General features: G+C 41.0%; 1 protein-coding gene across 1 annotated transcript in view; it reads right to left on the bottom strand.

The window, feature by feature from the left end:
• Nucleotides 1-14,588, bottom strand: part of palm2akap2 (PALM2 and AKAP2 fusion) — a 93,073-nt gene extending 78,485 nt beyond the window's left edge. Inside the window, exons 1-2 of the mRNA XM_078271913.1 lie at nucleotides 14,378-14,588; nucleotides 4,919-4,970 (exon numbers count right to left, since the gene is read on the bottom strand). Of these exons, the coding sequence (XP_078128039.1) occupies nucleotides 4,919-4,970; nucleotides 14,378-14,421 (96 nt within the window). The 5' untranslated portion in view covers nucleotides 14,422-14,588. The remainder of the gene's footprint in view (nucleotides 1-4,918; nucleotides 4,971-14,377) is intronic.
• Nucleotides 14,589-26,023: the final 11,435 nt, after the last annotated feature.

Consider the following 26,023-nt stretch of genomic DNA (forward strand, 5'->3'; position numbering starts at 1 on the left):
GTAAGTAAACTGAACAAACTCAACCTACACATGCGTGCAAGCAGCCCAGCCCCCCACTCTATTTACCTCTCTTAACGCAGCCCATTACCCCGGCCCTCCACTGCATGCCACAGCCACAAATCTCAGCATGCCAAGGTCTAGCTATAGCATCCCCCTCACCTTTAGCCTGCCCTACTCACTTCCCTCTGTTAGATCTCACTAAGTGGATCCAGAACGACCCTGAGTTACACAGATTACTTCACAGTGCTCATCCAAAGAGATCAACCTGTGTTTGAATCCTGGAAATAAAATAACTTTTAAAAGCAAACTACCCTTGCAGCTAATAATACTCATAAAGCAGCAAGTGAGACAATAGGCACAGAGATTTAGATTTTGAGCTGAAGGTCAACACACACACACACACACACACACACACACACACACACACACACATGCACACACACACACGCACACACACACACACACACACACACACACACACACACACACACACACACACACACACACACACACACACACACAAGGCTGCAGACCGTCTGGGGCCAACTCTGAGGGGAATTAGGAAGTGGTGCATGAAGAGTGAGATGATGGTGGTGTGTGTGTGTGTGTGTGTGTGTGTGTGCGTGTGCGCGCACGCTTGTGTCGGGGGGTAGCTAAGAGTCCATACGGCTGAGGTCATCTGTTTAAACATATCACACACACTAGACAGAAGTCAGTGAATGACTGCATACAAAGACACACACACACACACACACACACACACACACACACACACACACACACACACACACACACACACACACACACACACACTTTTGTATATGTATTTTGCCATACTGTTTGTGGTCGGCAGGCCATATAGGCAACAGAAACTTAGAAACCTAAAGCACTCACCATTCATTGGCTGATCTCACAACCACATGCAGGGTTTTGGTGAAAACACACAAATTAACAAAAACACAAATACGCACATGCACGCACACACACACACACACACACACACACACACACACACACACACACACACACACACACACACACACACTGTAATCTGTTCTTTTGGGGGGACCCTGAACAGGCTGTACTTCATCTGATGGCTATAATTACATGTTAATAATATACCAATTACAGGTCTGAATTTAACAACATGACATCACAACTGTTCCTTAATCTGACCTATTAGTAACCATGGAAACCTGCACCGCTGGCAGCTGCCAAGCCGTAATCACTATCAGACTGTGGGAATCTTTGAATGTGTGGCGGACAAATGAGCCAATTGACTCTTAGATTCAAACACTGGCACATGCCCCACCCTTTGTTGTACTGAATGATTAATGCTCTTATTGTGTACAAAACAAATCAATCAGGGATACATTTGTTTAGTTATGACTATCACAAAACTCAAAAGAGAACCATGTGAGCCATGTTCAATTTAGCTTAGTGAAGTTTATAATGGGATAAAATGCAGCAGCAAAACTACAGTAAATACATTAAAAGATTCCCTGCAGGTTCACTGCTTTCCTGCTTCTTCAATAATGAATAAGAAATAGAAAGTACTTACAGAAATAAAGTTGCATATAGGTATTAAAATCATAGTAATAAGTCATTGTATAATTTATTTTGAACAATTGTAAACACTTAAATATCCCAGTCAATTCATTCCATAATTTCCCACTACAGTCTCACTCCATGTGCTGTGATTGAGTGGATAGGAATGTCGTCCTTTCTGCTAAGCTAAAAATAAAAATAAAAAAAATAAAAAAAGGGCTGGTGATTCACAGCCATTAGTGCCATGCTTTATTCGTGAGCCGCACAGCACACATAATGACAGCTGCATGCTACCTGACAGTGATTTTCTTTGGGTCCAATTCAATAGATAAAGCATGGCAAGGAACTCAAACTTTCATAGTCCACATGACATGTTCATTAAAATCGGTGTCGGATTCAGTAGTTGTGTGTTCAGGTGGCTTAGATACGGAGGTGACTGGTCCAACACTTGGCTCTGACATGAGCGGAAGCTTCCAATTTGGCTCGAGATCTGCTGAAGTATTGGTGAGGTCTCAGAGTATCAATTATTGATGAAATCATTAGCATGTCAGCTGCAGAGCCGAGACAGTGTCTGTGTGTACACTTCTCTACACGGGTTCTGTAATGCTTAATCAGAACATCAGTCAGACAGAAAACATGTTATATAAATATTTCTTGTCTTTATCCTTGCTGAAGAAAATATAATTTAGTTTTATAGCGCTAATGTCCTGGGACAGTTTAAACTACTGCCACCAGATTAGGAAATGCTTGCTCTTTATTTTTGGGCTTTTAAAAAATTTTTTTTTTTATTTTATTAGATAGAAGAAGAAGAGGGGAAATTCACTATTTTAGTTAGTACAGTTGCACACACATTAAACACAGGCCTGAATTACAGAGTGATGATTGAAGAGTGAGGGGGCTGCTCCTTGGAGGAGGGGGCTGCTCCTTGGAGGACCGCCCCAAGCAGTTGGGGGTTCGGTGGCTTGCTCAAGAGCACCTTGGCAGTGCCCAGGAGGTGAACTGGCATCTCTCCAGCTATCAGTCCACACGCCGTACTTTGGTCCGTACGGGGACTTGAACCTGCGACCCACCTCCCTACGGACTAGGCTGCCACCCCCAGACAGTGATAGCAGATTGACAGGAAGGAGGGTAGAGAGGGTATGACATTCAGCAAAAGGGCGCAGGTTGGATTTGAACCCAGGCCGCTGCTGAGGACTCATCCTACATGGGGCACACACTTTACTGGGTGAGCTAGAGGCCGCCCCGTGCTTGCTCTTTATTGACAGTCAGAAGAGGTTTTATAAAATCCTTCCCCTTCCCTTTGAGATGCTCTGTCCAGCTTCTGTATTTACACTGAACCTGCGTCTGTGGCTTACAGAGTGCTTAGCTGCCTCCGAGAGTTGTTAGTATTATTAGTGTAATAGTAACCCTTCTCTATTTAAGTGCCTGGCAGGGCTTGAAAGCTATTGGTGGCCTTATTGTCTTTCATATAGTGTACACACACAGAGCTGAGACAAGACAGATGCTTATTTGGAGGAGACAAACAGGCTCAAATGATTTACTTGTATTTAACGCCTAGACTTAACTTAATGTCAAAGCTCTTGGCACTTCCAGAAGGATCTTTTAATAGTAGTTCAAGAGAGAATTAGAGGACATAGAGCATTCTTTGTAGTGTAACGACAGCTGCCCCCAGAATATTCAGCAACATTTGTTGCTTTTCTTGGCCCGGTGAACCGAACCAAAACTCATTTACACATAACGTAATCAATGATTTTGTAGTGTTTTGCCAAATACACATGCAAGAATGACGCAAGAAACAGAAACGTGTGTTCCTCTCTGCTCAAAATTGTGAGAACTTTCCACTCTTTTTCTTTATTTAAGTGCCTGACTGTTTGAGTACATGCAGCCTGGTATGGCTGCCATGTTTCAACGTGGCCAAAATAGTTTCTCCATCTGCTGCTGCTGCTGCTGCTGCTGCTGTTCACCCCACTTGTGTGTATGACTGTGTGTGTGTGTGTGTGTGTGTGTTCCTGTGCCTCTGTGCATCTTGAGTGTGTGTGGTATGCTGTGGTTGCTTGCTGGTGCCAAATTTAGTCCCAGGCATTGAATTCTGGTAACTGTTGCTCTGAAGTCCTATATCAGTACAGAGCCAAACACTTCAACAGATGCCTCCGAAACATAACGGGGAGTATCGAAACGTGTTCTGGACCACCTCGCAGCTAAGATCATTCTACCTTGGAAAGCACATACACGTACACCTCAAAACCTTAAACATCTGTCCAAAAAAAACTTTCCTTTGAGTTGGTAAAAAAAAGACATGGAACAAGATGAGAGCTGACATGAACAGCAAGACAAACGCAGCAGCAGTGCAGGGCACAATGATAGTGAGGGAGTAAAATACATCACAATCAGTGCAACAAAAATCACTTTGTTTAAAGTTTGGAAAATGGGTGTAGGGGGCTATGATGTCATGCTGTAGGGCTCCCAACACTTTTTAATGTAACGACTTAAAAGCTGCAATGATGCTATCGTGAGAATCCAAAAAAACATGCAGTGGACATTTTTTTTCATTTTGGCTTTTGCCACCTTGGTTTAGCATTAAGCATCTAAGCACAGAAGCCAATTTATCTTCAGCTTCTGTTTAGGTTGATACGTTATGAGTTCAAGTGTTATAAATGGCTTAAGAACCATTATAAAACACCAGGACAGACCACCACTGCTCTATGCGTTTTCAGCCAAGGGGTCACCGTCATGTGTAGCACCTCTACTGTTGTGTTTACGATGTAGGGATTCATTAGTCAAAGTTCAACAAACTTGAACTTTGGTATGGAACAAATAGACAAAAACAGATACTTTTCCCCGCCCTCTACATGTGTTTGAGTTGAAGTGAAAACATGAAACATGAATGAATAATGTAACTATAGGCTGAGAGAAAGAGAGAGAGAGAGAGACAGAGAGAGAGAGACAGAGACAGACAGAGAGAGAGAGAGAGAGAGAGAGAGAGAGAGAGAGAGAGAGAGAGAGAGAGAGAGAGACAGAGACAGAGAGAGACAGAGAGAGAGAGAGAGAGAGAGAGAGAGAGAGAGAGAGAGAGAGAGAGAGAGAGAGAGAGAGAGAGACAGAGAGAGAGAGAGACAGAGACAGAGACAGAGACAGAGAGAGACAGAGAACTAATGAAAGAAGCAGAGACACTAACAGAGTTGCAGGAACTCTGAGGTGCCAGACAGTTAGGCGAGATATTGTACTGTGAATGACAGAAAGAGATGAAGTCAAGGTGAGACAGGGTGGCCATGAAAGCACTCACACAGACAAACAGACAGCGAAACACACGGACAGAAGGTCAAAGAAACAAGAGAGACGAGCAAAGTAGTTTTAATACACTTTGACTTACCGCCAAGGCCTGCAGCCTCTCTTTGTGGAGCTGAGCCTCCTCACACGACATCCTGAGGGGGGAAGCAAGGGGAGAGGGGGGTGAAAGGAGAAAAAAAGGACGTGAGATCTGGGAAGACTGAGTCCTGGAGTCCCTCAGCGAGAGATAGAGAGGCAGAGAAGGGGAGGGAGGTAGAGGAGAGAGGGACGAGAAGGAGAAGAGGAGGAGTATCCAGACGGGGTCCTTCCTCAGCAGTAATCCAAGCGGAGAGAGGAGACAGTGGGAGAAGGAGCTCGCACTGATTAGAAGCAAAGATCTCTCATTCACTGGCCATGTGCCTCACACTCAGCCTCTCTCTCTCTCTATCACCCACTCTTTCTTCTGCGCTCTCTGTCTCTCCTCCCATTTGTCCCCTCCTTTCCTTCCCTCCCTCTCTTTTTTAGGCATGAGCCATGTGTGATTAAACAGCTGGGAGGAGCAGCTGAGAGGGACAGAGAGAGAGAGAGAGAGAGAGAGAGAGAGAGAGAGAGAGAGAGAGAGAGAGAGAGAGGGGAAGTAGAGAGAAGTGATGGCATGAAGGTAAGGCGGTGTGAGAAGAGGGGGAGAGAAAAAAAGGAATGAGAGAGAGAAAGAAAGAAGAAGAGCAAAGTAAAATTGCAGAAGTAAGGAAAAGGGAAGCGGAGGAGTGATTTGTCATATTTGAAAGCCGGGAGCAGAGAATGGGAAATGGAACATTAACATTTTACAATAGCTTTATTTTTTCCTATCTTCATTGGATTTAGGCCTATTTATTACTGAGAGAAATCAGTAAATCAATATAAACACTACTCCCTACTATCACAAACACTGAACACTCAGTTCTGTGCTTAAAGGGGCAGTCTATTAAAATACACATTTATACAAAAGGTAGAAATTGCTATTTTCTGCAGGTGAGATAAAAAAAACAAAGTTTTTTTCTTTCATTAACTGAATATTTAGTTTTGTTTCCCTATCATTGATTTTAGTGATAACTTATTGTCAAAAATAGCATTCCTCAACCACAAAAGTATCCTAAGACAATAGCAGGAAACAAAAACACAACTTTACATCTGAAAAAGAAACTTTGTTGTCATGTTTTTGGAACAGAACTCGCTGGCCAATTGATGCCACTGCATTATGATATAACAAACTCCTCCCAGCACCCTCACCCATATGTTATTTGGTTCAAAGAATTGCTGATGCGAAGAGCTATTGCTATGCTACGATGTGCTATTGTTGCTGCCAATCGCAGGCCACCACTGCACTGTAAGCTAGACTCACATACTGTATGTTTTGTATTGCAGGGGTCATGGAATATAGTCATCTCACTTTTAGAAGTAAAACTTGCACATAGCATGTTACTATCGTTTTGAAATATTCTAATCTTTTAATAAAAGTCGATGCAGTGATGTCGCCCACACACAAACAATCCTACAGCTGACTCTTCAGGTTCTATTTCTGGCCACTCTGGTCACATACTTATTCCAGTGCGTTTTCAAATGACATCAATAGAAGCCTTGTACTTTAGAAGAAGAAAAAAAGGAGCAGGATACAATAAAGGACTCTGTGAATGGATCTATGCAGAGGAACATCAGTGGAGCATCTTTCTAAATACAAACTGCAAAAACACCCCTTTAAAAAGGCAAGAAACACCTTCACACACACACACACACACACACACACACACACACACACACACACACACACACACACACACACACACACACACAAGTGTTTGTAAATGGGTCACTGTTAACTGTGTTCCACTTGTCTTACTCCCCATTTTAGCTCTCTAGGTTCACCTGGGTTTCATCCATTCTTCTTCTGCCTCCTCTCTTACACTTTTTTTTTTTTTTTACTTTTTTATTATTTATTAACTTTATTATATCCTACTTTCTCTCTCTCTCTCTCTCTCTCTCTCTCTCTCTCTCTCTCTCTCACACCACATCTATTCATTCTTTGCCTCCATCCTTCCTTACATCCTGTACTCTTTTCCTCCTCTTGTTCTCTTTCCTTTGCTGCATTCCTGCCCTGTTTTCTACACTCGTCTCTACTTTCCCGTACCCAACACTTTCTCCTTGCATCCCTCTCTCCATTTATCAAGTTCTACCCTTCCTACATACCTCACATGGTGCATCTCTGCCCTCCATCCCTCCTTACTTCTTCTGCCTTCTCTCCCTTTTAACCCTCACTCCTCCAACCTTCCCCTCCATCCCTCTTTGTCTCCCTCCTGACCCCCTTCCTTCCTACTCTTCCTCTAACTCCCCATCTCCTCCCATCCTCTCCTTCATCTCCCACCTGTCTCTCCTTCAATCAATCCATTTCTCCCTCAAACTTTTTGTTTTTCCTCTTCCTCAATCCCTCCTGTCCTCCTCTTTCTCATTATTTTCTCCATCCCTCCTTCCACAAGCAGGCATCCTTATAAGGAGAAACAGCAGCCCTGGTCGACTCTTGAGGGAATACAGAAGCACGTAATACACACACACACACACACACACACACACACACACACACACACACACACACACACACACACACACAACAGCCACTGCGTTACTCCAAGAGAATAGAGAAGTTTATAATAAATAACTGCAGCTGGAGAGTATCTGCCCTGTTACTGACAGTAAACATGTCTTTTCCAATATACAATATGTTTCTCTTGAAGTCTCTTTTATGTTTATACATATAGTATGTTTAAGTTTGAAACAAGCACTGTATAATGCAAACAAACCTCAAATTGATTTACATAATTCACACAGTTCATAATCAACTAATTTCAGATCATATATTATATCCTTTGACTTTATCTGTTTGATTAACACATTGGTTTTAGTTTACGAACCATACGCTGTCAGATGTGATCCATGCAGCAGTTTAATTCAGTTTAAAGCTGTTTGATTATTTACAATGCAGCAGGCAGCTTTTTTTTTTGTGTGTGAAAAAAGCTCCGATAAACCACTGTACACTACTTGCCCAGCACCAAACAGCAGACAGTAGTCTTCGACTAGCTGGGGAACATGTTCAGCATTTAGAGCCAGATATGTCCCTCAGGAGTTAAAACCAAAACAGAGCTAAAACAAGAGGGAATATTCAATGTTTCTTCGTGCCTGCTGCATGTGTAAATAGGCAAATGTTGGCTCATCATATCAACTTTATATGATGTGAAAACAAATATATTCATGCAGGTTTGAGTTGAGTGATTTCTTGGATTTTTCTACATTTGATGTTTGCAATTGTGTAGTCCGAGCATGGCAGGCTTTGCTTATTGTAGCACTAATGGGTACTGGTGAGCTATAACTGAGAATTATGTTTTTCATTACTTTGTCCTCTGTGGGATAGAAACTACAGCTCAAGTTCTGAGCTTCACCATCAAGATACGAAGAATAAAAACTGGAATGTTTCGCCCTGGGACCAGTCCTTTTTAAAACCCATTGCTGCATCTTTATTGTGTGACATGCAGGTTATAGACCATGACCTGTTTGGGGTTTTATTTGAAACTGGTTATGAAACCCGGCTCAGCTCTGCAGCTGTCTGACTTTCCAGCTAGTCCAAGACTTCTGGCCTGTCTATGTTTGATCTGGATTTACACCAACCATATCTTCCAAAGCAACTTTAACATTATTCTACTTCATTATAACATTTTCTATTTGATTCCCTTTCCGTCCCACTTTTGTCCCCCTTCTTTTTAACTCTCTCCTCTCCCTTCATTCCCTCAATTCTGGCGTCAGTGATGTTGGTTTGGTCGTCTTTGGAGACAACAGCATCATTGTTCCTCTGCATCGCCAAAACGACGCGATGACCTCACTGCACAGCCAGCCCAGCCCCACCTCCCTCCATCCCAGCCCAGAGGTAATGGCCTCCAGATGTGGAACCAGAGGCCGGAAAACACACACACACACACACACACACACACACACACACACACACACACACACACACACACACACACACACACACACACACACACAAATATAACAACATGCAAAGAGTAGGAGGGAATGCGCAAATATGGGAAAAGAAAGTCAGTCAGAAAAACTGCATGTCCGTTTGAGTATGTGTATGTGTGTTAGGTTATGTTAATGCGCCCATCTTCGTCGCCTTCCTGAGCTTACTCCCACATTTCAATTCTCCCCAAAATAACTGAAACACACAGATCTGGTACAGACTGGCCGCTGCTGCATATTGTGTGTGTGTGTGTGTGTGTGTGTGTGTGTGTGTGTGTGTGTGCAAGAGAGAAAATCAGAATCAGAAATCAGAAAAAGGATTTATTGCCAGGTAAGTAGCACTAACTAGGAATTTGTCTTGGTTGAAGGTGCATACATAAAAACAATTATACAAAATAATAATACACATATACATAAAGAAAGAGAGAGGGAGAGAGAGAGAGAGAGAGAGAGAGAGAGAGAGTGCAGTATGGAGATAAAAAGCAACCCAACCCAAACATATTTCTGGCTATGGGAGTGCCAGACCTTGATCTCATTCATATTTTATACATCACTGAGGGAGGTCAAGCTGTGTTTGGGTTTCTGTCTGTCTGTCTGTCTGTACACACAGTTTAACTAAAAACTCAAATTGAGAAGAATATTTATTTTACCACCGCATAATTGGCCTTAAATTGGACAAAAACAATTATCTAGCCGAGTCTAGCCGATAAAGGTTGGTGATGGCTTAACTTTTGGAAGCATCTGGCTTTCAGCAACTAATCAGATATCCGCTCTCCCTGTTTTTTTCTGACTGATATGACTATTTCGGTAATTCAGTCTGCTACAGCCATGCAAAGCCAGTTCTAAGAACTTTTAGTTTACAATAAAGACTACAGGAACTGGTCACTTTCAAAGCTGATAGTAACAAAAAAGTATTTTAACTATTGTCAATTATTTAAAAAGTAACAACAAAGAAGTGAACAATTTGTACTTTGCCTGTAAAGAACTCAGCTCGAGACGGCTACATTCTGTAAACAAACAGAGCCTCTCATATTGTCCACAAGAATTGATAATAGAATAACTCATGCCTGCTTTGTGTCAAGTTCAGCCTATTGTTTTATTTGTCTCTCTTTTATTCCCTTAGGGAATTCACATGCATGTCCAGATATCAATGCAAGCATGTTTGTCTGCATGCATTGATATGATTCTTTTTTTAAATTCTGTAAAGTAGCTTTAAATTCTTTTCATCCTGAGATGCATTTTTGATGAGAAGCAGATGTCTTGGCCTCCAGACACTCGGATTATCACCACCTCAGCATGTTCTTATTGCTCCCTCTTTCTCTGAATGCCATTATGTTTCCTCTCCTTGGTAGTTTGCACATCTCTTCTTATCCACTGTGTACAACTGATGTTCTGGTATTTTCATTTTTATGGAGTGGAGATGGATAAGGGGGAAAAAAAATCCTTCATATTGTGTAAAACAATCATCAGGCCATTTGAGTAAAACCCACAAGACCGACTCTGTTGTGCACAGATATTGAGTTGTTTGAAATGAAACCAATGAATAATAACTGAAGAAATAGAAATATGGTGGTTCATTTGATGCTCTTGCTGGGTTGCCACCCTGTATAACTGGATATGCTCAATTCATCCAATCACTGTTAAGAGATTCTTTCCTGTAAGACTTCCCTGAGTGTGCAATAAATAGCAGCAGAGAATGGGCCATCTGCCATTGTGGTGTGTGCACTCTACATGACCACAACTGCTACCCTTATCTTTCTGCTGATTCCGTGGACTACCCAGAGAGAAGCATGGTGGATGGCCAAGGTTTCTCAAAGGCCAGACCAAATGTTATGAATACAAAATCTTTTTTAAGTCTATTTTTAAATACATGTTCTATTGACCAATAAATTGTCAGTGACATAGAAAATACAGCGGCGGTGTAACAGAGTTTGTAGGAACAGGTTTTATTGTGCGTGGTGTGAAAAATGTTCAGAATAAATAAAATGTGGAGAGGATAAATAGGTTTGGACTGATTTTACAACTGAAATGTATTTTTTGTTACTACAGAGAGAAAGTAGGCTACCGGAAAAAAGGTACCGCTGAGTACCAAATTCCAGGTGTCGGTACAAAAGGAAAACAGTAGGGGTGCACGATTTAGAAAATGTCACGATTTGATATTGATTTTTAGGCTCAAGATTCAAAATCGTTACGTTATAATAGTTACTTTTCCCATGTGATTGCAGTAGACATACAATTTGAAAAAAATGAATTGATTTTTGGAACTCTATGAAGCGATTTTGAGCTTGAATCGCGACTCAAATGTGAATCGATTGTTTTGCACACCGCTAGAAAACAGAGAACTCCATTTGAATATATGTTGCTTAAAAGTTATAAGTGAGTTGATTAAATGTTATTTTGTTATTGCCAATTTTTTCGGACCTCTGAACTTGAATACAAATCAAATGAGGACCTTTCAGTGACGGATGTATGCTGAGCCTATAGCTCAGAGGAAAACGGACAGAGCTAAGGGAAGATAAGATGTGATAGACCGACTGAATCACGACAGCACTGTCTCATTTCCCCAATTACAAAATTAACTATTGATGCACCAGTAAAGCATGTCTGCTTCATGGTTCACTGCCCTGCTTCATGGGTGCAGCTCTGACAGAGTAAGCAAAAAGAAAATCACTCCGACCTGTCACTCAAACTGCCTGTTCCACAGCTGATTAGGAAGACTCTCAGCTTCTAGGTGAGCCACAATATAACACGTTGGATATCACTCATACCAGCTAACCGCTCAGCATCTTCTAATCTGAAACATCTACAGGGTTTTTAGACTTCTTTTTAGAGCCAAATATGCACAGGCTGTGTCAATACTATAATAATAATTACCCTGCACAAGGACATACCAAACTGCACAGGCTGAATTATCTGTGATGTATATGTGCATGCACCAAATTTGCAAACAGAACAATGAGTTCAAGTTGCACAAACTCCCAAAACAGACAGATGTTTAGCAGGAAAGCTAGCTGCAGAGTGATATGTCTCAAGTCCCTTCAGACGTGCAATAAATACACCAGCACTTTTTGCACTTCGGACTTTAATTATTACAGTTAATTCTTAGAATGTTGTGTTGTCTGTGCTGTCATGTGTGTCCTTCTTTTGTGTCCTAAGACGCTTTTCTTCATCTAATGTTTATGTTGATTTCAGAATCTTTTTTTCTGTTACATGTTTGGTCTTTGGTGTTTTTTGCCCCCAACGTCTCCTCCTAGGCAGCGCGGCAATGGTTATGTTTAGGGTTAAGGTTAGGGTTAGCTGCCTGGAAGGAGCCGTTGGAGGCAAAAAACACCATTGAGCTACATGTTTATGTTGTGAAGCAACAGATTGTAGGTGCAGTACTGGAAAAAAAAAATCTAGTTCACAGCACAAGAATCTCCTGTAACTTATAGGCATATACATAAGCCTTTCTGGGTTTCAAAGAAAAATCCACTAGCACCTCTACTCTGTCAAAAAGAAGTTATTATTCAGGATTTTCTGAATTCCAGTTGTACAGCATGCTATATACAGTACAATTCTCCACTAACATTAGCTTCAGTAGAATACATCCCAGTACACCCACAAAGCTTTGAAAGTTAAAGAACAACTCCCACTCTCCTGTTCTGTATCTGTGTTCACTACCACTGGATCAAACATGCTGTTTGATGATGTCCAAAGCTTTTGACAAAGCTCATACACTTCCATTTCACTATGGCATTGTCTAGATTTAATGTCAGTGTCCTACTCTTTATTTGACTTAAGGAAGGTTTAGGCTACCCAAGATGATGCAGAAGTTTGACATAAAAAAAAGATGACTCTCACCTTTGGGTGGGCTTTCTTCAGTGGGAGTTTCATTCATGTTGATAGACACCTTCTTGCACTTGGGCGAGGTCAATTCCGGGACCACAGTAAGATTTTTTCTGACAGTTAGCATTATTCATTCTGTGCTTGCCATCTTTTAATGCAACATTCTGTGATGATGACCCCTGCTATGTGTCTAAGAGTACACTACATGTCTTGGTCACTTTACAATTCACTTCCAGTCCATTTCTGTGGTTAAAAAGCCAGTAAACAGCTCATAATGTTTGGTTCCTCCAACTTCCCAGCAGAAAACTCTAAATTAAACTGCTCTGTTTTAGGTTTAATGACTGACTAACTTCAAAGGTAAAACTTGCTAGCCTAGCATAAGGCTACACACAATCCATAATGCAACTCTCTCTTAAAGCAACAGGGCCCACAACAAAAAGCAGATCCGGCTCTTGCTCCATTCATAGAGAATGGTGTTACATACATAGACGTCTTGGCTCGGAATATAAAAAAGACCTTCACATTACTATTCAATCAAAAGTGTTGGGTCAATATAGCTATAATATGTACTAACTCTTGGACTGAAAATGCACTGAACTGACTTTTTGTAAAATTCTTATTTTCTTCTATATATTGTTTTCTCTTCTTCCATTTAAATATGTCAAAATATGAATATGTCTGTCTGGAAATGCAGCTGAAATGTCAGATTGATTTGAAAATCTGCTGATACTGTGCATTGCTAGTACTTGTGGGACACATCATCAAAGACTTGACAGTTAGCATCAGAACAGCAACATTTTGACCTAGCAAAGTGACACGAATCTTAACCCATGTGTCTTCCTGTGATTTTATGACTGATTTTATTAGCCATGAATGCAAATGACATGTTCCAAGTCTTTTTTAGCTTGATTTTCATGCTGTGCTGATGAAAAGACCAAGTTGTTTTTTATAATCTTTCTGTCTTTCGCGTGGGTATTTGTTTTTCATAAGTATAGAAATACATGAACACACATACGCATACAAACACAGATACAGACAGACAAATCACACACATGAAGAAGCGGTCTGCAGCATGGCGGATTGTGCTAAAACACAGGCTGGCCCAAGCCTGCAGTCTCCACATTGACTATGCTAAAACACACACACACACACACACACACACACACACACACACACACACACACACACACACACACACACACACACACACACACACACACACACACACACACACACGTACATTCACACATTCTGCATATACCATGGTGTTAAGAACAGGGACTGTGAGATGTTGAGGAAAATGAGGAAGAAAGACTGCAGGACTAATTTTGTAAAAAAGACAAGTAAAAGACAGTGACAGACATTGATAGAAAGAGGAAAATAGAGCAAGAGAGTAAAGCCATGACGGGTTGATGTGCGGTGAGAGGTTTGCAGAGCAAGTGTAAGGGTGGGTGGAGAAAAGAGAGAGTCAGAGGAGAGGAGAGGGAGGAGAGGGAGGAGTGTACATGGTGTATGGCGGGTCTCCTCGCCAGTCATGACTGAACTGCAGCCTCACCAGGACGGAGCTCCCGTTCCCATGACAACCCAGCCTGTCAGACTGGAGAGGTGAGAGGTGGAGAGATGCATGTAATGAGAGGAGAGGATGGAGGCAAAGATAGATAGAAAATAGAGAAGATAAAGAAGATCTACTCACGGCGCTGTGGCTGTGCCGTTCCTCTGCAAAGGTGTGTCTGACATGGCTGCAGCACCCACTGCTCTCCTTTCCTTCTCCTCTTCCTCGTCCTCCTCTCCTTCCCCTGTCCTCCGCTGTCCTTTTTGACAGAGTTGTGTCCACCTCTTCTCTCTCTTCCTCCTCTCTTCCTCCTCCCTCCCCTCCTCCTGATCTTCACCTCCTCCTCCTCCTTCTTTCCTCCTGCCTTTACGGTGGGTTAGTCACGGCAGAATGTCTCAGAGCAGATGCTGCTGCTGCTGCTCCTGCATCGCCCGGCTCTGCCAGCAGGAGGGGATGGGTGTAAGCATGTTTGTGTGTGTGTGTGTGTGTGTGTGTGTGTGTGTGTGTGTGTGTGTGTGTGTGTGTGTGTGTGTGTGTATGTGTGTGTGTGTGTGAGAGAGAGAGAGAGAGAGAGAGAGAGAGAGAGAGAGAGAGAGTGAGATAGAGAAAGAGTAGTCACTTGTGCATTTGTAGGTATAAATGTGCAGGTGATGATGTCAATGAGAGAGAGAGAAATGAAGGATTTGTAGGTGAAGAAAAGGAGGTAAGAAGATGCCAGGAGCGAGTGTGATGGAGATGAGAGAGGGACGGAGGGTGAGATAGCCTGAGATGAGAGAGAGCGGGATAGAGAGCAGAGGATGGCAAAGAGACAGCAGGCAGATAGAGAGAAAGAGAGCCTGAGGGGAGTTACAGTATAATAAAAGGAGTGGCCAACATGCCTCATCTTTGCTGCTTCCCTGAGAACCTTTCCCCTTTGAGACTGAAGAGGGATTCATTTAAAGAGGCAGGCAGGATACTCAAAAAAAACCTCCATTATTGAACAGGAAAAAGTGGCTTCCATAAGTAGGGGATTTCAGAAAATGTATGGATGTATGGATGGAGAAAACTGAATGATGTTGAGTGGGATTTGGCAGCTATAAAAGAAGCATTCCAGTCAACACACTGATATGTGATCTTTCCAAACAATTTGAGACAACTGTAACCAAAGAATACTATGAGCCACCTCACATTCCTGGTTTGACCATAACGCCTGTTTGTCAAGATTGTTGAGGGTATGCACTTGTCTGCGAGAATTGGGGCACGTCACCATGGACAGACATTATCGTATGGAGGGCTGCACTCTAAGACTCAAATCCTCCACGTCGTCCAGATCCAGACGAGTTGGAGCTGTCATGTTAATGTTTTACAGCTGGATTCAGACGAATCTAAATAGATAATCTTTGAACATGTCAATTCTGAGCATAGTACATTGAATTATACCATGTGCTGAATGTCAATGATAATCTGCTTTTTACAGACCAGTGTGAACCATCCACAATCTTGAAAATCAGTGACCATAACCAAATATACTGTAACGCGTCTGCAGTAGGCTAACATGTTCCTGGCTGCAGTTTGAGCTGTGAATGCTTGTCATCAGCTGTGATGGTGAACAGTTTTACAAAGTTGGGTAGGATTTTAGAAGACTATTGTTTGTACATCCATAACAGAGCTACAGAGAACAATTAGTTAAACTGCATACAATTTGTTTTACTGTAATGTGTCAAAGGGAGCAGTCTGGAAAACCATGAAAGTACGAGGCAAAAACACAAAGAGGAACAGCTGTCACAAGTTGAATCTAAGCGCAATACAGAAAATACAGACACAATAGAAGTGGCTGATGGTTTTTGGAATGCCAGATTAGTTTTTTCTGAAAACGTTCCGATGCTAGACAAGACAAGAATCCCGTTGCTACTGTAAGTGGGGTATTAGTGAGAACAGTTTAGTCTGTGGGGACTTGCCTCAGTTATTTATCCAAACAAGAAGCTCAGCAGACTTTTTATTAGGTCTATAACCTGCTGGCTGAGTACTTAGCAGCAGTGACTGGAGGGGAGAGAGAAAGCAAGATCTCATCTTGATTCCATCTCTCTGCCCTTCCTTCCCTCTTATTCCTCCCCCCCATCTTTTATATTCCTATTAATTCTTCCTTCCATCATTCTGGCATTCCTTTGTCTCTTCTTTTTATGTTTCTTTATCTCTGCTTTATTCAATGCTTTCTCAACTTTCCTCCCTCTTTTCCCACTTTCTTCTATTCCTTTTTTCCTTCCTTCCTTCTTTCTATCCCTCTCTTTTCCTTCCTTCTCCATTCGTCCCCTCCTATCTCCCGTTTTTTTTTTTCCCCTGCAGAGAACTCATTCTATTCATTTGAGCATGTTTTTCTTTACAGACTATTGTGGATCAACACTGAGGTGAACAGCCTGGGAATGAATCAGTGTGCAAGTGTGCAACCTGGACATCAAATGGAGGTCCAACTTTAGGCATACTTTAAAATATTTATACATTCATAAGACTAATCAGACATTCTTTTTACTTTGAAGCAACATTTCAAAGCAATTAGATTGAGAATGTACAGAAAAAGGAAGGAAAAAAAGATGAAATGTAATGTAACATGTCAATATTGCGAGCCAGACCAGTCAAATCAGTCAAGTTTATTGTTTTGTACCAGCAGGAGAGAGGACAGCATGTCATTCCCAAGCTCAAAGGAGACTGAAGTGCCAGGACATTTCACATTCCTGGCTGTCAAACATTTAGATGTCTACACCTGTAGAGACTGTGTTTCTTCCTAACTTATCTGTCTTCTCTTTTGTTCCCTTCCTGACAGTTGGTGTTGAGCCCATGCTTATCATATTGTGTGGTATGCCAGTTATGCCGAGGCTGTTGTTCAGGTTTTGGTAGCAACCTTAAAAGGGCATCACACATGCATCCTTTCCCTCCACACTCTCTCTCACACGCCAACACCCCCCACCCCCTCCCCCCTATACTCGGACCGTGCCTTCTGTGTGTTATCAGAGTTGTCAGTGTGTCTTCCATCAATTCCATCAGTCATTGCTGATGGGAAGCAACCTGCTGCATAAAGTAGTATGATTAAAGTGCAGATTCTAATGACAGGTTAAAGGTCCCATGGCATGAAAATTTCACTTTATGATGTTTTTTAACATTAATGTGAGTTCCCCCAGCCTGCCTATGGTCCCCCAGTGGCTAGAAATGGCGATAGGTGTAAACCGAGCCCTGGGTATCCTGCTCTGCCTTTGAGAAAATGAAAGCTCAGATGGATCAATCTGGAATCTTGCTCCTTATGATGTCATAAGGAGCGAGGTTACCTCCCCTTTCTCTGCTTTGCCCGCCCAGAGAATTTGGCCCGCCCATGAGAAAGAGAGAGACATCATGGCTTGCAAACGAGCAAAGTGGCAGTTGGTCAAGGCCACACCCCCACCCTCCACCTTGCCCCCCCTCTCTCATCTTCAATAGCATTTAAAGCTACAGACACAGAAATGGCACATCCTAAGGAAAGCTCATTGTGGGACTGGCTCTAGTGGCTGTAATTCTGCACCAAGGCTGAATTTCGGGAAAGAGACTTCAGATACAGTATTAGGGGACCACTGAGGTCTATATAAAAACATCCAAAGAGCACCATGTCATGGGACCTTTAATTAGTGCATCAGCATCCCAGATCAGTGGGATAAAATTGATTTTTACTTACTACATAAACGCTATAAATTGAGATGATCTTCATAACTGACTTGATCAGGAGTAAGTTTCTGCCTGAACTTTTTTTTTTTTTTAAACTTTTCAAATTCATTAATTGCATTTCATTTGAGCAACTTTTTAAAAACTGAAGTTGTATTGTTATATATTGGTAAAAAGGTGTGCACAGATCAATTGAAAGACATTTTAGCTTATCAGACCTCAAGTCATGAAGTCATGTATTTGGTATGGTATGGTGGTAGTGGTTAATGTCCTTTTTTAAAGTATGGACTATACCGCCATCTTGTGGGGTTTTAAAGCCATTTGCAAATATCTGACTTTGGTGACTACTGGTGGTAGTGTCCAAATATACATAGAGCAGAAAGCAATGACCCCACTGAATACATATAGGGTCATTAAATTATTCAACATATGGGATGTGATTCTTGCAGAATTATTACAGAACATGTCCAACACACTCATAGCTTTCATTAGGCTATATCAAATTGTGTGTGTTTTTTCTTTTATCTAAAAGCAATTTGTTTTGTCTTGTTATATCCTGTTTCTTTTTAGCTAAAAAACACTCAAATATTAATATGTAAAAAAATGTGTATACATTCTGAAGTTGCAGGTTATGAAGCAGGGTAAAAGAGAACCTGTGGTTTGTGTCCTATATAATTAAAATAGAAAAAAAGATGCATACATTGTCTGCAGTAACAGTGCATGACAAATAGGGACTAATATAGTGAGTGCACCGCCAGAAGACATCCAGTAGAGGACACTGCTTGTCAGAAAGTGGAGGTAACATACTTTTTAAGGCTATTAGAAGAACACTGTAACTTCAAGCTGTAATTTTATTTCTTATTCTTCTTGATGATGATTTTTGAAGTGTATCATCCCTGATGCCATAACTATATGTGTGTGGCTAAATTGATAGAAAAGGGGATGCTATTAGAAGAAGCAGTGAACTGAGAGTAGGGAGGCTGAGGAGTAGGACGCAGTACAGTTTTTTTTAACTTAAATTGTAAAATTTACAATAAAAAACTATAAGTTCTATTTTAAAACATGTTAATGACAACTATACACATGGAATGACCCGATCTCCCTGCAATGATGCTCACAACTCTTCAGTTTGTCTTGAAAACCGATGCCGTATATCTGAATGAACAGTGATTAGTCTAGTATTTATTGCATGGGTCCTATGTTCTGTCACGCCTATTTCATTGGTGTCAGACATACAGTTTTGCAGGCTGTCTATGTCTTTACAGCAATGCTGCCGGGTCAGATTCCTGCATGTTCAGACAGATAGACAGACAGACAAGCACACAAACACTTTGGCAAATAGACAGAGTTCATGCTCCAGTGAGTTTTAGTCGTTGATCCAGAAAGTCTGTCAGCTTAGATAAACCAGCAATACCACAGGAACTACAACTGGGATTTACTCTGACCCGCTTCAAAAGTGCTCCAAATTGTTTTGCTAAAGCACGTATCTGACATCTCCTTACACGGGGGACAAAAAAAGGGCTTTAAATAAGTCAAAAACTTTTAACAGTTAACAGCACATTATTTATTTAGGTCAACAAGTTCAGAAAATCTTTTTTTCTTCCCTTTTACTTTATTGACATAAACAAACAATACATTGTACCATACAATCATCTGGTTTATAGAAGACAAATCAGCAGTTATAAGGCAGGGGGAGTAAAGATGGGGACTCGAGTCTGAGACTCAGACTTGAGTCACACTTATATCGCACACAGCTGACTTCAGACTTGACTTGCGACTCGACCCAAAAGACTTCAGACTTGACTCAGACTTGAGCTTCAAGACTCGTCAACAACCTGTTTTCATGCAATTATTGCTTTTTAAATCTAAATTTATTCATTTATTTCTATTTTCTTTTATTGGCGGATATACATTGGGGAAACGTATGACGAGCGGCATGTCCCTTGCCCTTTGCCATAATGGGCAACATAACGCATGCGCTATGCCTGTGTGCGCACACTCCCATAAATGCATTGACGATGGCGACACCAAGTCCTCCCGGAGTTGTGCCTTTTGTCATTAGTTTTGCTTTCAATAACTTCGAAAACAGTGGCAGTAAGCGAACAGCTACATGCAAGATAAATGATGCCGGATCAACAACGTCGGACTTCATCAGGCATCTCAAAACGCACCCAGATAGGTCAGTCACTTGCTAATGTGAAAGAGACGTTACATTTAGCATATATCGTCACAAGTAACAAGCTAACCATCGCAAAGTGTTGTGCTAATGCTGGGAACAGGCAAATTGTATCTTTATAGTTGTATCCAAATGATGTGACAGACTTAGGTTAATATTTCACCGGGTTGTTGTTAAATAGCAATACGGAAAGTATCAGTTCTCACATGTTTGCACCATGGTTGGTGTATTAACTTTCAATACAGATGTTTCCCTCACACTTTGAACACTGAAAAATGTAATGCATGATGAGATTGGGCTTTACAGCCAGTTAGTAACACAGACAAACATGTATTCTTTGGTGCAGATACCAAAATGTTGAAAAATACAGTTATGAAATTGAAAGTTCTTAATTTGTGTTTCTTCAGATTGTATTGCAGTAGACCCCATAAAGTTATCCTACAACTGATTTTGATATTGTACTGTATGGATGGTAGCTACAGGACATGCTTTGAATTCATAATATTTAACACAGTGTTAGGGACAGATCAGATGGCCAGAGACTTGAGACTTGACTTGAACTTGCCCCTCAAAGACTTGAGACTTGACTTGGACTCCCAAAAAATGACTTGTGAACATCTCTGAGGGGGAGTTACCATTCATATAAAGCAAGTATTATTTGGATTAATAGAAAACAAACTGAGTCAATGTGTTGTTTGACCTCCATTGTGTGAATAAATACAAATTTGGCTTTTAATCTGTACATTTGTATTTATGAATATGAAATTCAGCCAATAGAATTAAAAGACACAAAATGACTCTTTTTGTGATTTATATTGGATTAATGAATTTATATGTATTGCATATGGTCAAAAACATACATAGTATTTACAGTGTGAGAAGAAAGCATCGTATTATTCATTTTGAAGTAGCATATAACACATCCCTCTACTGAAGCCAGAATGATTTCACTGACCAATGGAGGTCAGTAATAGAGGAAATGTAACACTAATTCTACTTCTATCACTGTAGCTAATATGTAGGTTTATGTTGGATTCTGTCGTGAAGAACATATAGCACAACATAAACTAAACTTTGATACAGCCACCAAGTACAGCTGTGTGTCCCACTTCAGTTCAAATACGTGTTTGCTACGATGGTGGTGATAAACAATTCATTAACATCCTGGGCAGGATTTGGGTGATGATAAAGCATGATGACATCCTTCTTGTCAGTGCAACATTATTAAAACAAATAAAATATTGAATATTGAAGAGCTCCATTCTCTGCTGCAGGTGAGTCTGCGATTCTTGGTTTTAAGGCCCAGACTGCCATCAAAATGTAAAATAAATGTAAAGTGATGGGATAAAAGAATAGTATTTCATAGTCGCCAGCTGGAACCTTTCTCTCTCCTTAATGTCAGATTTTCATAAGCTAAGCAAAATGCCATGTTTTCAGTTAAATGCATTTCAGACATCATCCATGTTTTACAGTTTTGAAATTAAGCCCAGACTAATTCCTTCACCCTTAAATGAACTATATCATCCCATAGATCAAAATGAAAGTCACAAAAACTACAGCCAGATTAAAACTGAGCTGTATGTATCAATTCATGGAGGAGCTGAAGATTCTCATTCCTCCCGCTCAAAACATCAATTGCCTTATACCTGCAAAAGTCACAATTTTCACCTTGCCAAAGGATGATTGACAAGTGAGACATCAACATGAACCTGTTTGGCTGAATGCACAACAACTTTCTGTGTGGCACCCGTTGGTTTCTGCTTCTAGTTTTCACACTAAGCCATGATGACTGTTTAAATTTCTCCTAAATGATCTGTCAAACCAGGAAAAGACTATGTACATAATCTGGCTTCATTGTATACCTACCATGCCTAGTTTTAATAATTGATCTCATGCTGTAATAGTTATTGGCAAGAGGTGGCGAGTTAAACCGTCATTTAAACCCCATCCCAGAGTTCACTGGTTCACTGGTTATCCACTTTGCATTTTTTATCTTCATTTTTTTAAATTTTTTATATTTGTTCTTGTATTCGATCCTATTTATTATTTCATGCATGTTGTATCCTATTATTCCATGTATATTCTATATGTGTGCTGTATGTCTGATATTTTGCTGCTGTAAGACTGTAATATCCCATTTTTGGGATCAATCAAAATCGATCTATCTATCTTTTGGCTACCATGCTCAATGGACACTTGACAGTGTTAAGTAAGCTGAAGGCTCACAAACAACTGAGCATGTGCGCTTGGCCCGGCTATGCAAGGTTATATGAGTCATCATCAGTGCCCATCTGCATATATTGCATGCAACATTTTCCCATGTATGAACAGTGGGAATATAACATCAGAGATGAGAGTGTTCATTTTTCATTTCAGCCCATTAATAGCTTCAGTAGACACGTAGAAAGACCATGCTAATAGCTTAGTTAAGAGCACTGGGGTGGAGTGTGTGTGTGTGTGTGTGTGTGTGTGTGTGTGTGTGTGTGTGTGTGTGTGTGTGTGTGTGTGTGTGTGTGTGTGTGTGTGTGAGAGAGAGAGAGAGAGAGAGAGAGAGAGAGAGATATTATAGAGCTTCGTGTAATTGGAAGGACAGTTAGGAAAGCCCATTCAGCATTTAACTTGGAAATCCCAGGCACCGGTTTGGAAGAGGGGGAGGATTGTGGGAATAATTTTGGGGAGAGCCCTGTGCTCAAAGGGTGAAGGGGCGGTGCTGTGAGCACACACAGCATGTAGCAACATGTGTGTGTGTGTGTGTGTGTGTGTGTGTGTGTGTGTGTGTGCATGCATTGAGGAGTAATTGTGGGTTTAATGTATTTATAGTGATTTATGTTGGGTGTGTATGTGTGTCCTAGTATGTCTGCATGCATGTGTGTATGTGTGTGCGCAGCTGTGGCATGCAAAAGAAGGCCAGGGCCCCCGAGACAAACGTGGCCGCTACCCGATCGGTTACCATAGCGACGGGGAGATGGGAAAGGCTCTGCTGGAATTGCCATTAAAATGGAGAGCAGCACACCACCACTGCATGCCTGCACACATACACACCCAATGTATTCGCATGGAGACAAAGCAGGCATGAAATCTAACAAACACACACGCGCACACACACACACACACACACACACACACACACACACACACACACACACACACACACACACACAGTTGTAGGGTTCTTCTGCATCAGTAGCGTTGTTGTGGTGTTTATCAAATGAGAGATGTGATTGGTGTGTTGAAATGCAGCCACAACTACAACATCAATATTACAATTAACGGCTCGTAATTCCCCTGGGCAAAGGTGTGTGTGTGTGTGTGTGTGTGTGTGTGTGTGTGTGTGTGTGTGTGTGTGTGTCTGTGTGTGTGTATGTTTGTAATGGGACAATATTAAAATATTGCTGGAATCAGCAGGATAGCTTGTGAATGATTTGACCAATGCAATATAGTCTCTCTCTCTCTCTCTCTCTCTCTCTCTCTCTCTCTCTCTCTCTGTCTCTCTCTCTCTCTCTCTCTCTCTCTCTCTCTCTCTCTCTCTCTCTCTCTCTCTCTCTCTCTGTGTTCTACTGTATTTTACTTGTGAATGTCTTGAGAGTCAGCACATTTTTGGAAAGCAAAGAGATGTTTGAGGGTTAAGACTTGGTTTTAGAGTTGAGAAATTAGGTTTAGGTTAAAGCTTCCTTGGTAAGACCTCCTTCATAGCAGCCCGATTGCTTGAGGTTAGGCATTGAGTGGTTAATGTCAGGATAGCCTAACCCTAACCCTAACCATTTTAGGTCAATGCCTATCAATGGGTTTTTTGAATGGGTTTTTGGTTAGATGCCTGTAATAAGATCTGTGATTAACAAAAAATCAGAGGCCATTGGAAACTAGTGGTGGTGACGTATTAATATGGCTGTGCATCACTCTGTTTGCTATGCCCCCTAAGTTACTCTTGCTCGTGTAAAGTTTTAAGTACTCACGCGACACGTGCAGTTTACAATGAGCAGCCGTTGATTTCGTCAGCTAAAATATCAACCGTCTTCAGCATATTTAATCAGCTGTAGCGAGCTAGTTAATTAAGAGAGAAAGTTAGGTATTCTGACATAACTCTTTTTGTCTGACAAACCAAGACTGAGGTAGATATAACCAAGTTGAAACACTGATAAAAAAAAAACTCTCAAAGCTATAGTGTGTAGTTTCTGTCTCCCCATGAGGAATTCTAAGTAATGACAACAACACTGTCGGCGCATCCACATGATACAAGCCTCCCGTGATCGCGCAACCCTTTCTCTACGCAGTTGCTTATAACCGAGGAGGACACGGAGGATTACAAAAACATGACGGACTCTTCAGAAGAGGTAATTGTCTTGCCGCACAGCCATGCTGAGAACACAGCCATGCTGAGAAATACAGAGAGATATTTGTGGAGCTGATAGTCTTAATTAGCTTTCTATCAACTCATTTGGCAATGGCTTGAATGTAACGGACGCCCATTAATATAAAAAAGTTACGCACCAAAGCTTTAAATATTCCAAAGTTTGAATCAAGTTCTGGGAATCAAAGATCAGAACTGCAGGTCACGTGGCACTTTGGGACTGCCATACAATCCTTGAATTGAAAAAAGAGTGCAATAATTGGACTGTATGTGAAGTTTGTAATCTTCAACCAATGTTTAATACATTTATGCTGCACAGTCATGGAATAGGAAACTAACAACAGTAAGCTTTCATGCACAGATGCATTATCCTTTTTATGTGGAGAAATGTTCCTGTGCTGGATACATTTGTGTGTGTGTGTGTGTGTGTGTGTGTGTGTGTGTGTGTGTGTGTGTGTGTGTGTGTGTGTGTGTTTGTAGCCCCAGCAAGGGTTATCAGATCACACACACGCCATAAAGAAAGGTTAAACTAAATGTTATACAAAACCCCAGGGCTAAACACTAGATTCCCCAGCTGAATTCGGTGATTGCTATACTAAAAAACAAAATGCATTTAACGAAAGTGATTTGCATAACAAGGGGCAGTGGTTTTAGGATGACTGCAATAGTGATGTGATTTACTTTTCATGGGATATTGCAACTAATGTACATGTATATAAATCTGGTTCTCACTCTGTCTTTGCATGTGTTCTTCAGACTCATGTGTTAGACCTAATAGATTCACATCATCCAAGGCCACAGCTGCAAAAATACGGTTTCATAATACTGCTGCTTTGTTGCCTGCATAATCCCTTTTTTCTCTGTCTGTCTGTGTATTCCCCTGCCTTTATATCTAGTTTTTATTCATCCTCTCTCCTTTCTTCTTAGATTCTCTCTCCTAGTTTAGGCTGCACCTCCCACTCCTTCTCTCCTGTTGTCACAAATCCTCACAGACAAGGAACATGTCTTTGTTTTTCTGCCTCCCTTCACTTCCAATGTCCTTTAAAAAAGATCACTTATTTTTAGCCAATAATATCCATTGTTAGTCATGTCTATACCTTTTCACTGTTATTTGTCTAATTTGTAATTATGTCTAATTTGACATTATCAGGAAACCCCTCAACTCATTATAATAATAATAATTATAATAATAATAATAATAATAAACTGTATTTCTACAGCACTTTTCTTAACAAAGTGCTTTCCAGAAAAACAGCAAATTAAACCAAGAACAACACAGTCAACAACAATGAAGTAAAATACAAAAAACAGAGGTGTCATAAAGCACCATATATATACATATATGTACATACACACACACACACATACAAATATACAAATATATACACGCAAGCATAAATATATACACACATATACACATACATACATGCCTGCAAATGTACAAAGACATACAGTAAATGGGCAATTTGTCATTAACTTGTCATAGGCAAGAAGAATATTGTGCAGCAGTGTCATTACATTTCACAGCCATATCAGGCGGTGAATGTGTTGACACGTATGTACACAGTTGGACAGAAAGTACAGATCAATTTTCTATTTT

The sequence above is a fragment of the Sander vitreus genome, chromosome 16 (genome assembly GCF_031162955.1).
Source record: "Sander vitreus isolate 19-12246 chromosome 16, sanVit1, whole genome shotgun sequence".
NCBI classification, from domain to species: domain Eukaryota; kingdom Metazoa; phylum Chordata; class Actinopteri; order Perciformes; family Percidae; genus Sander; species Sander vitreus.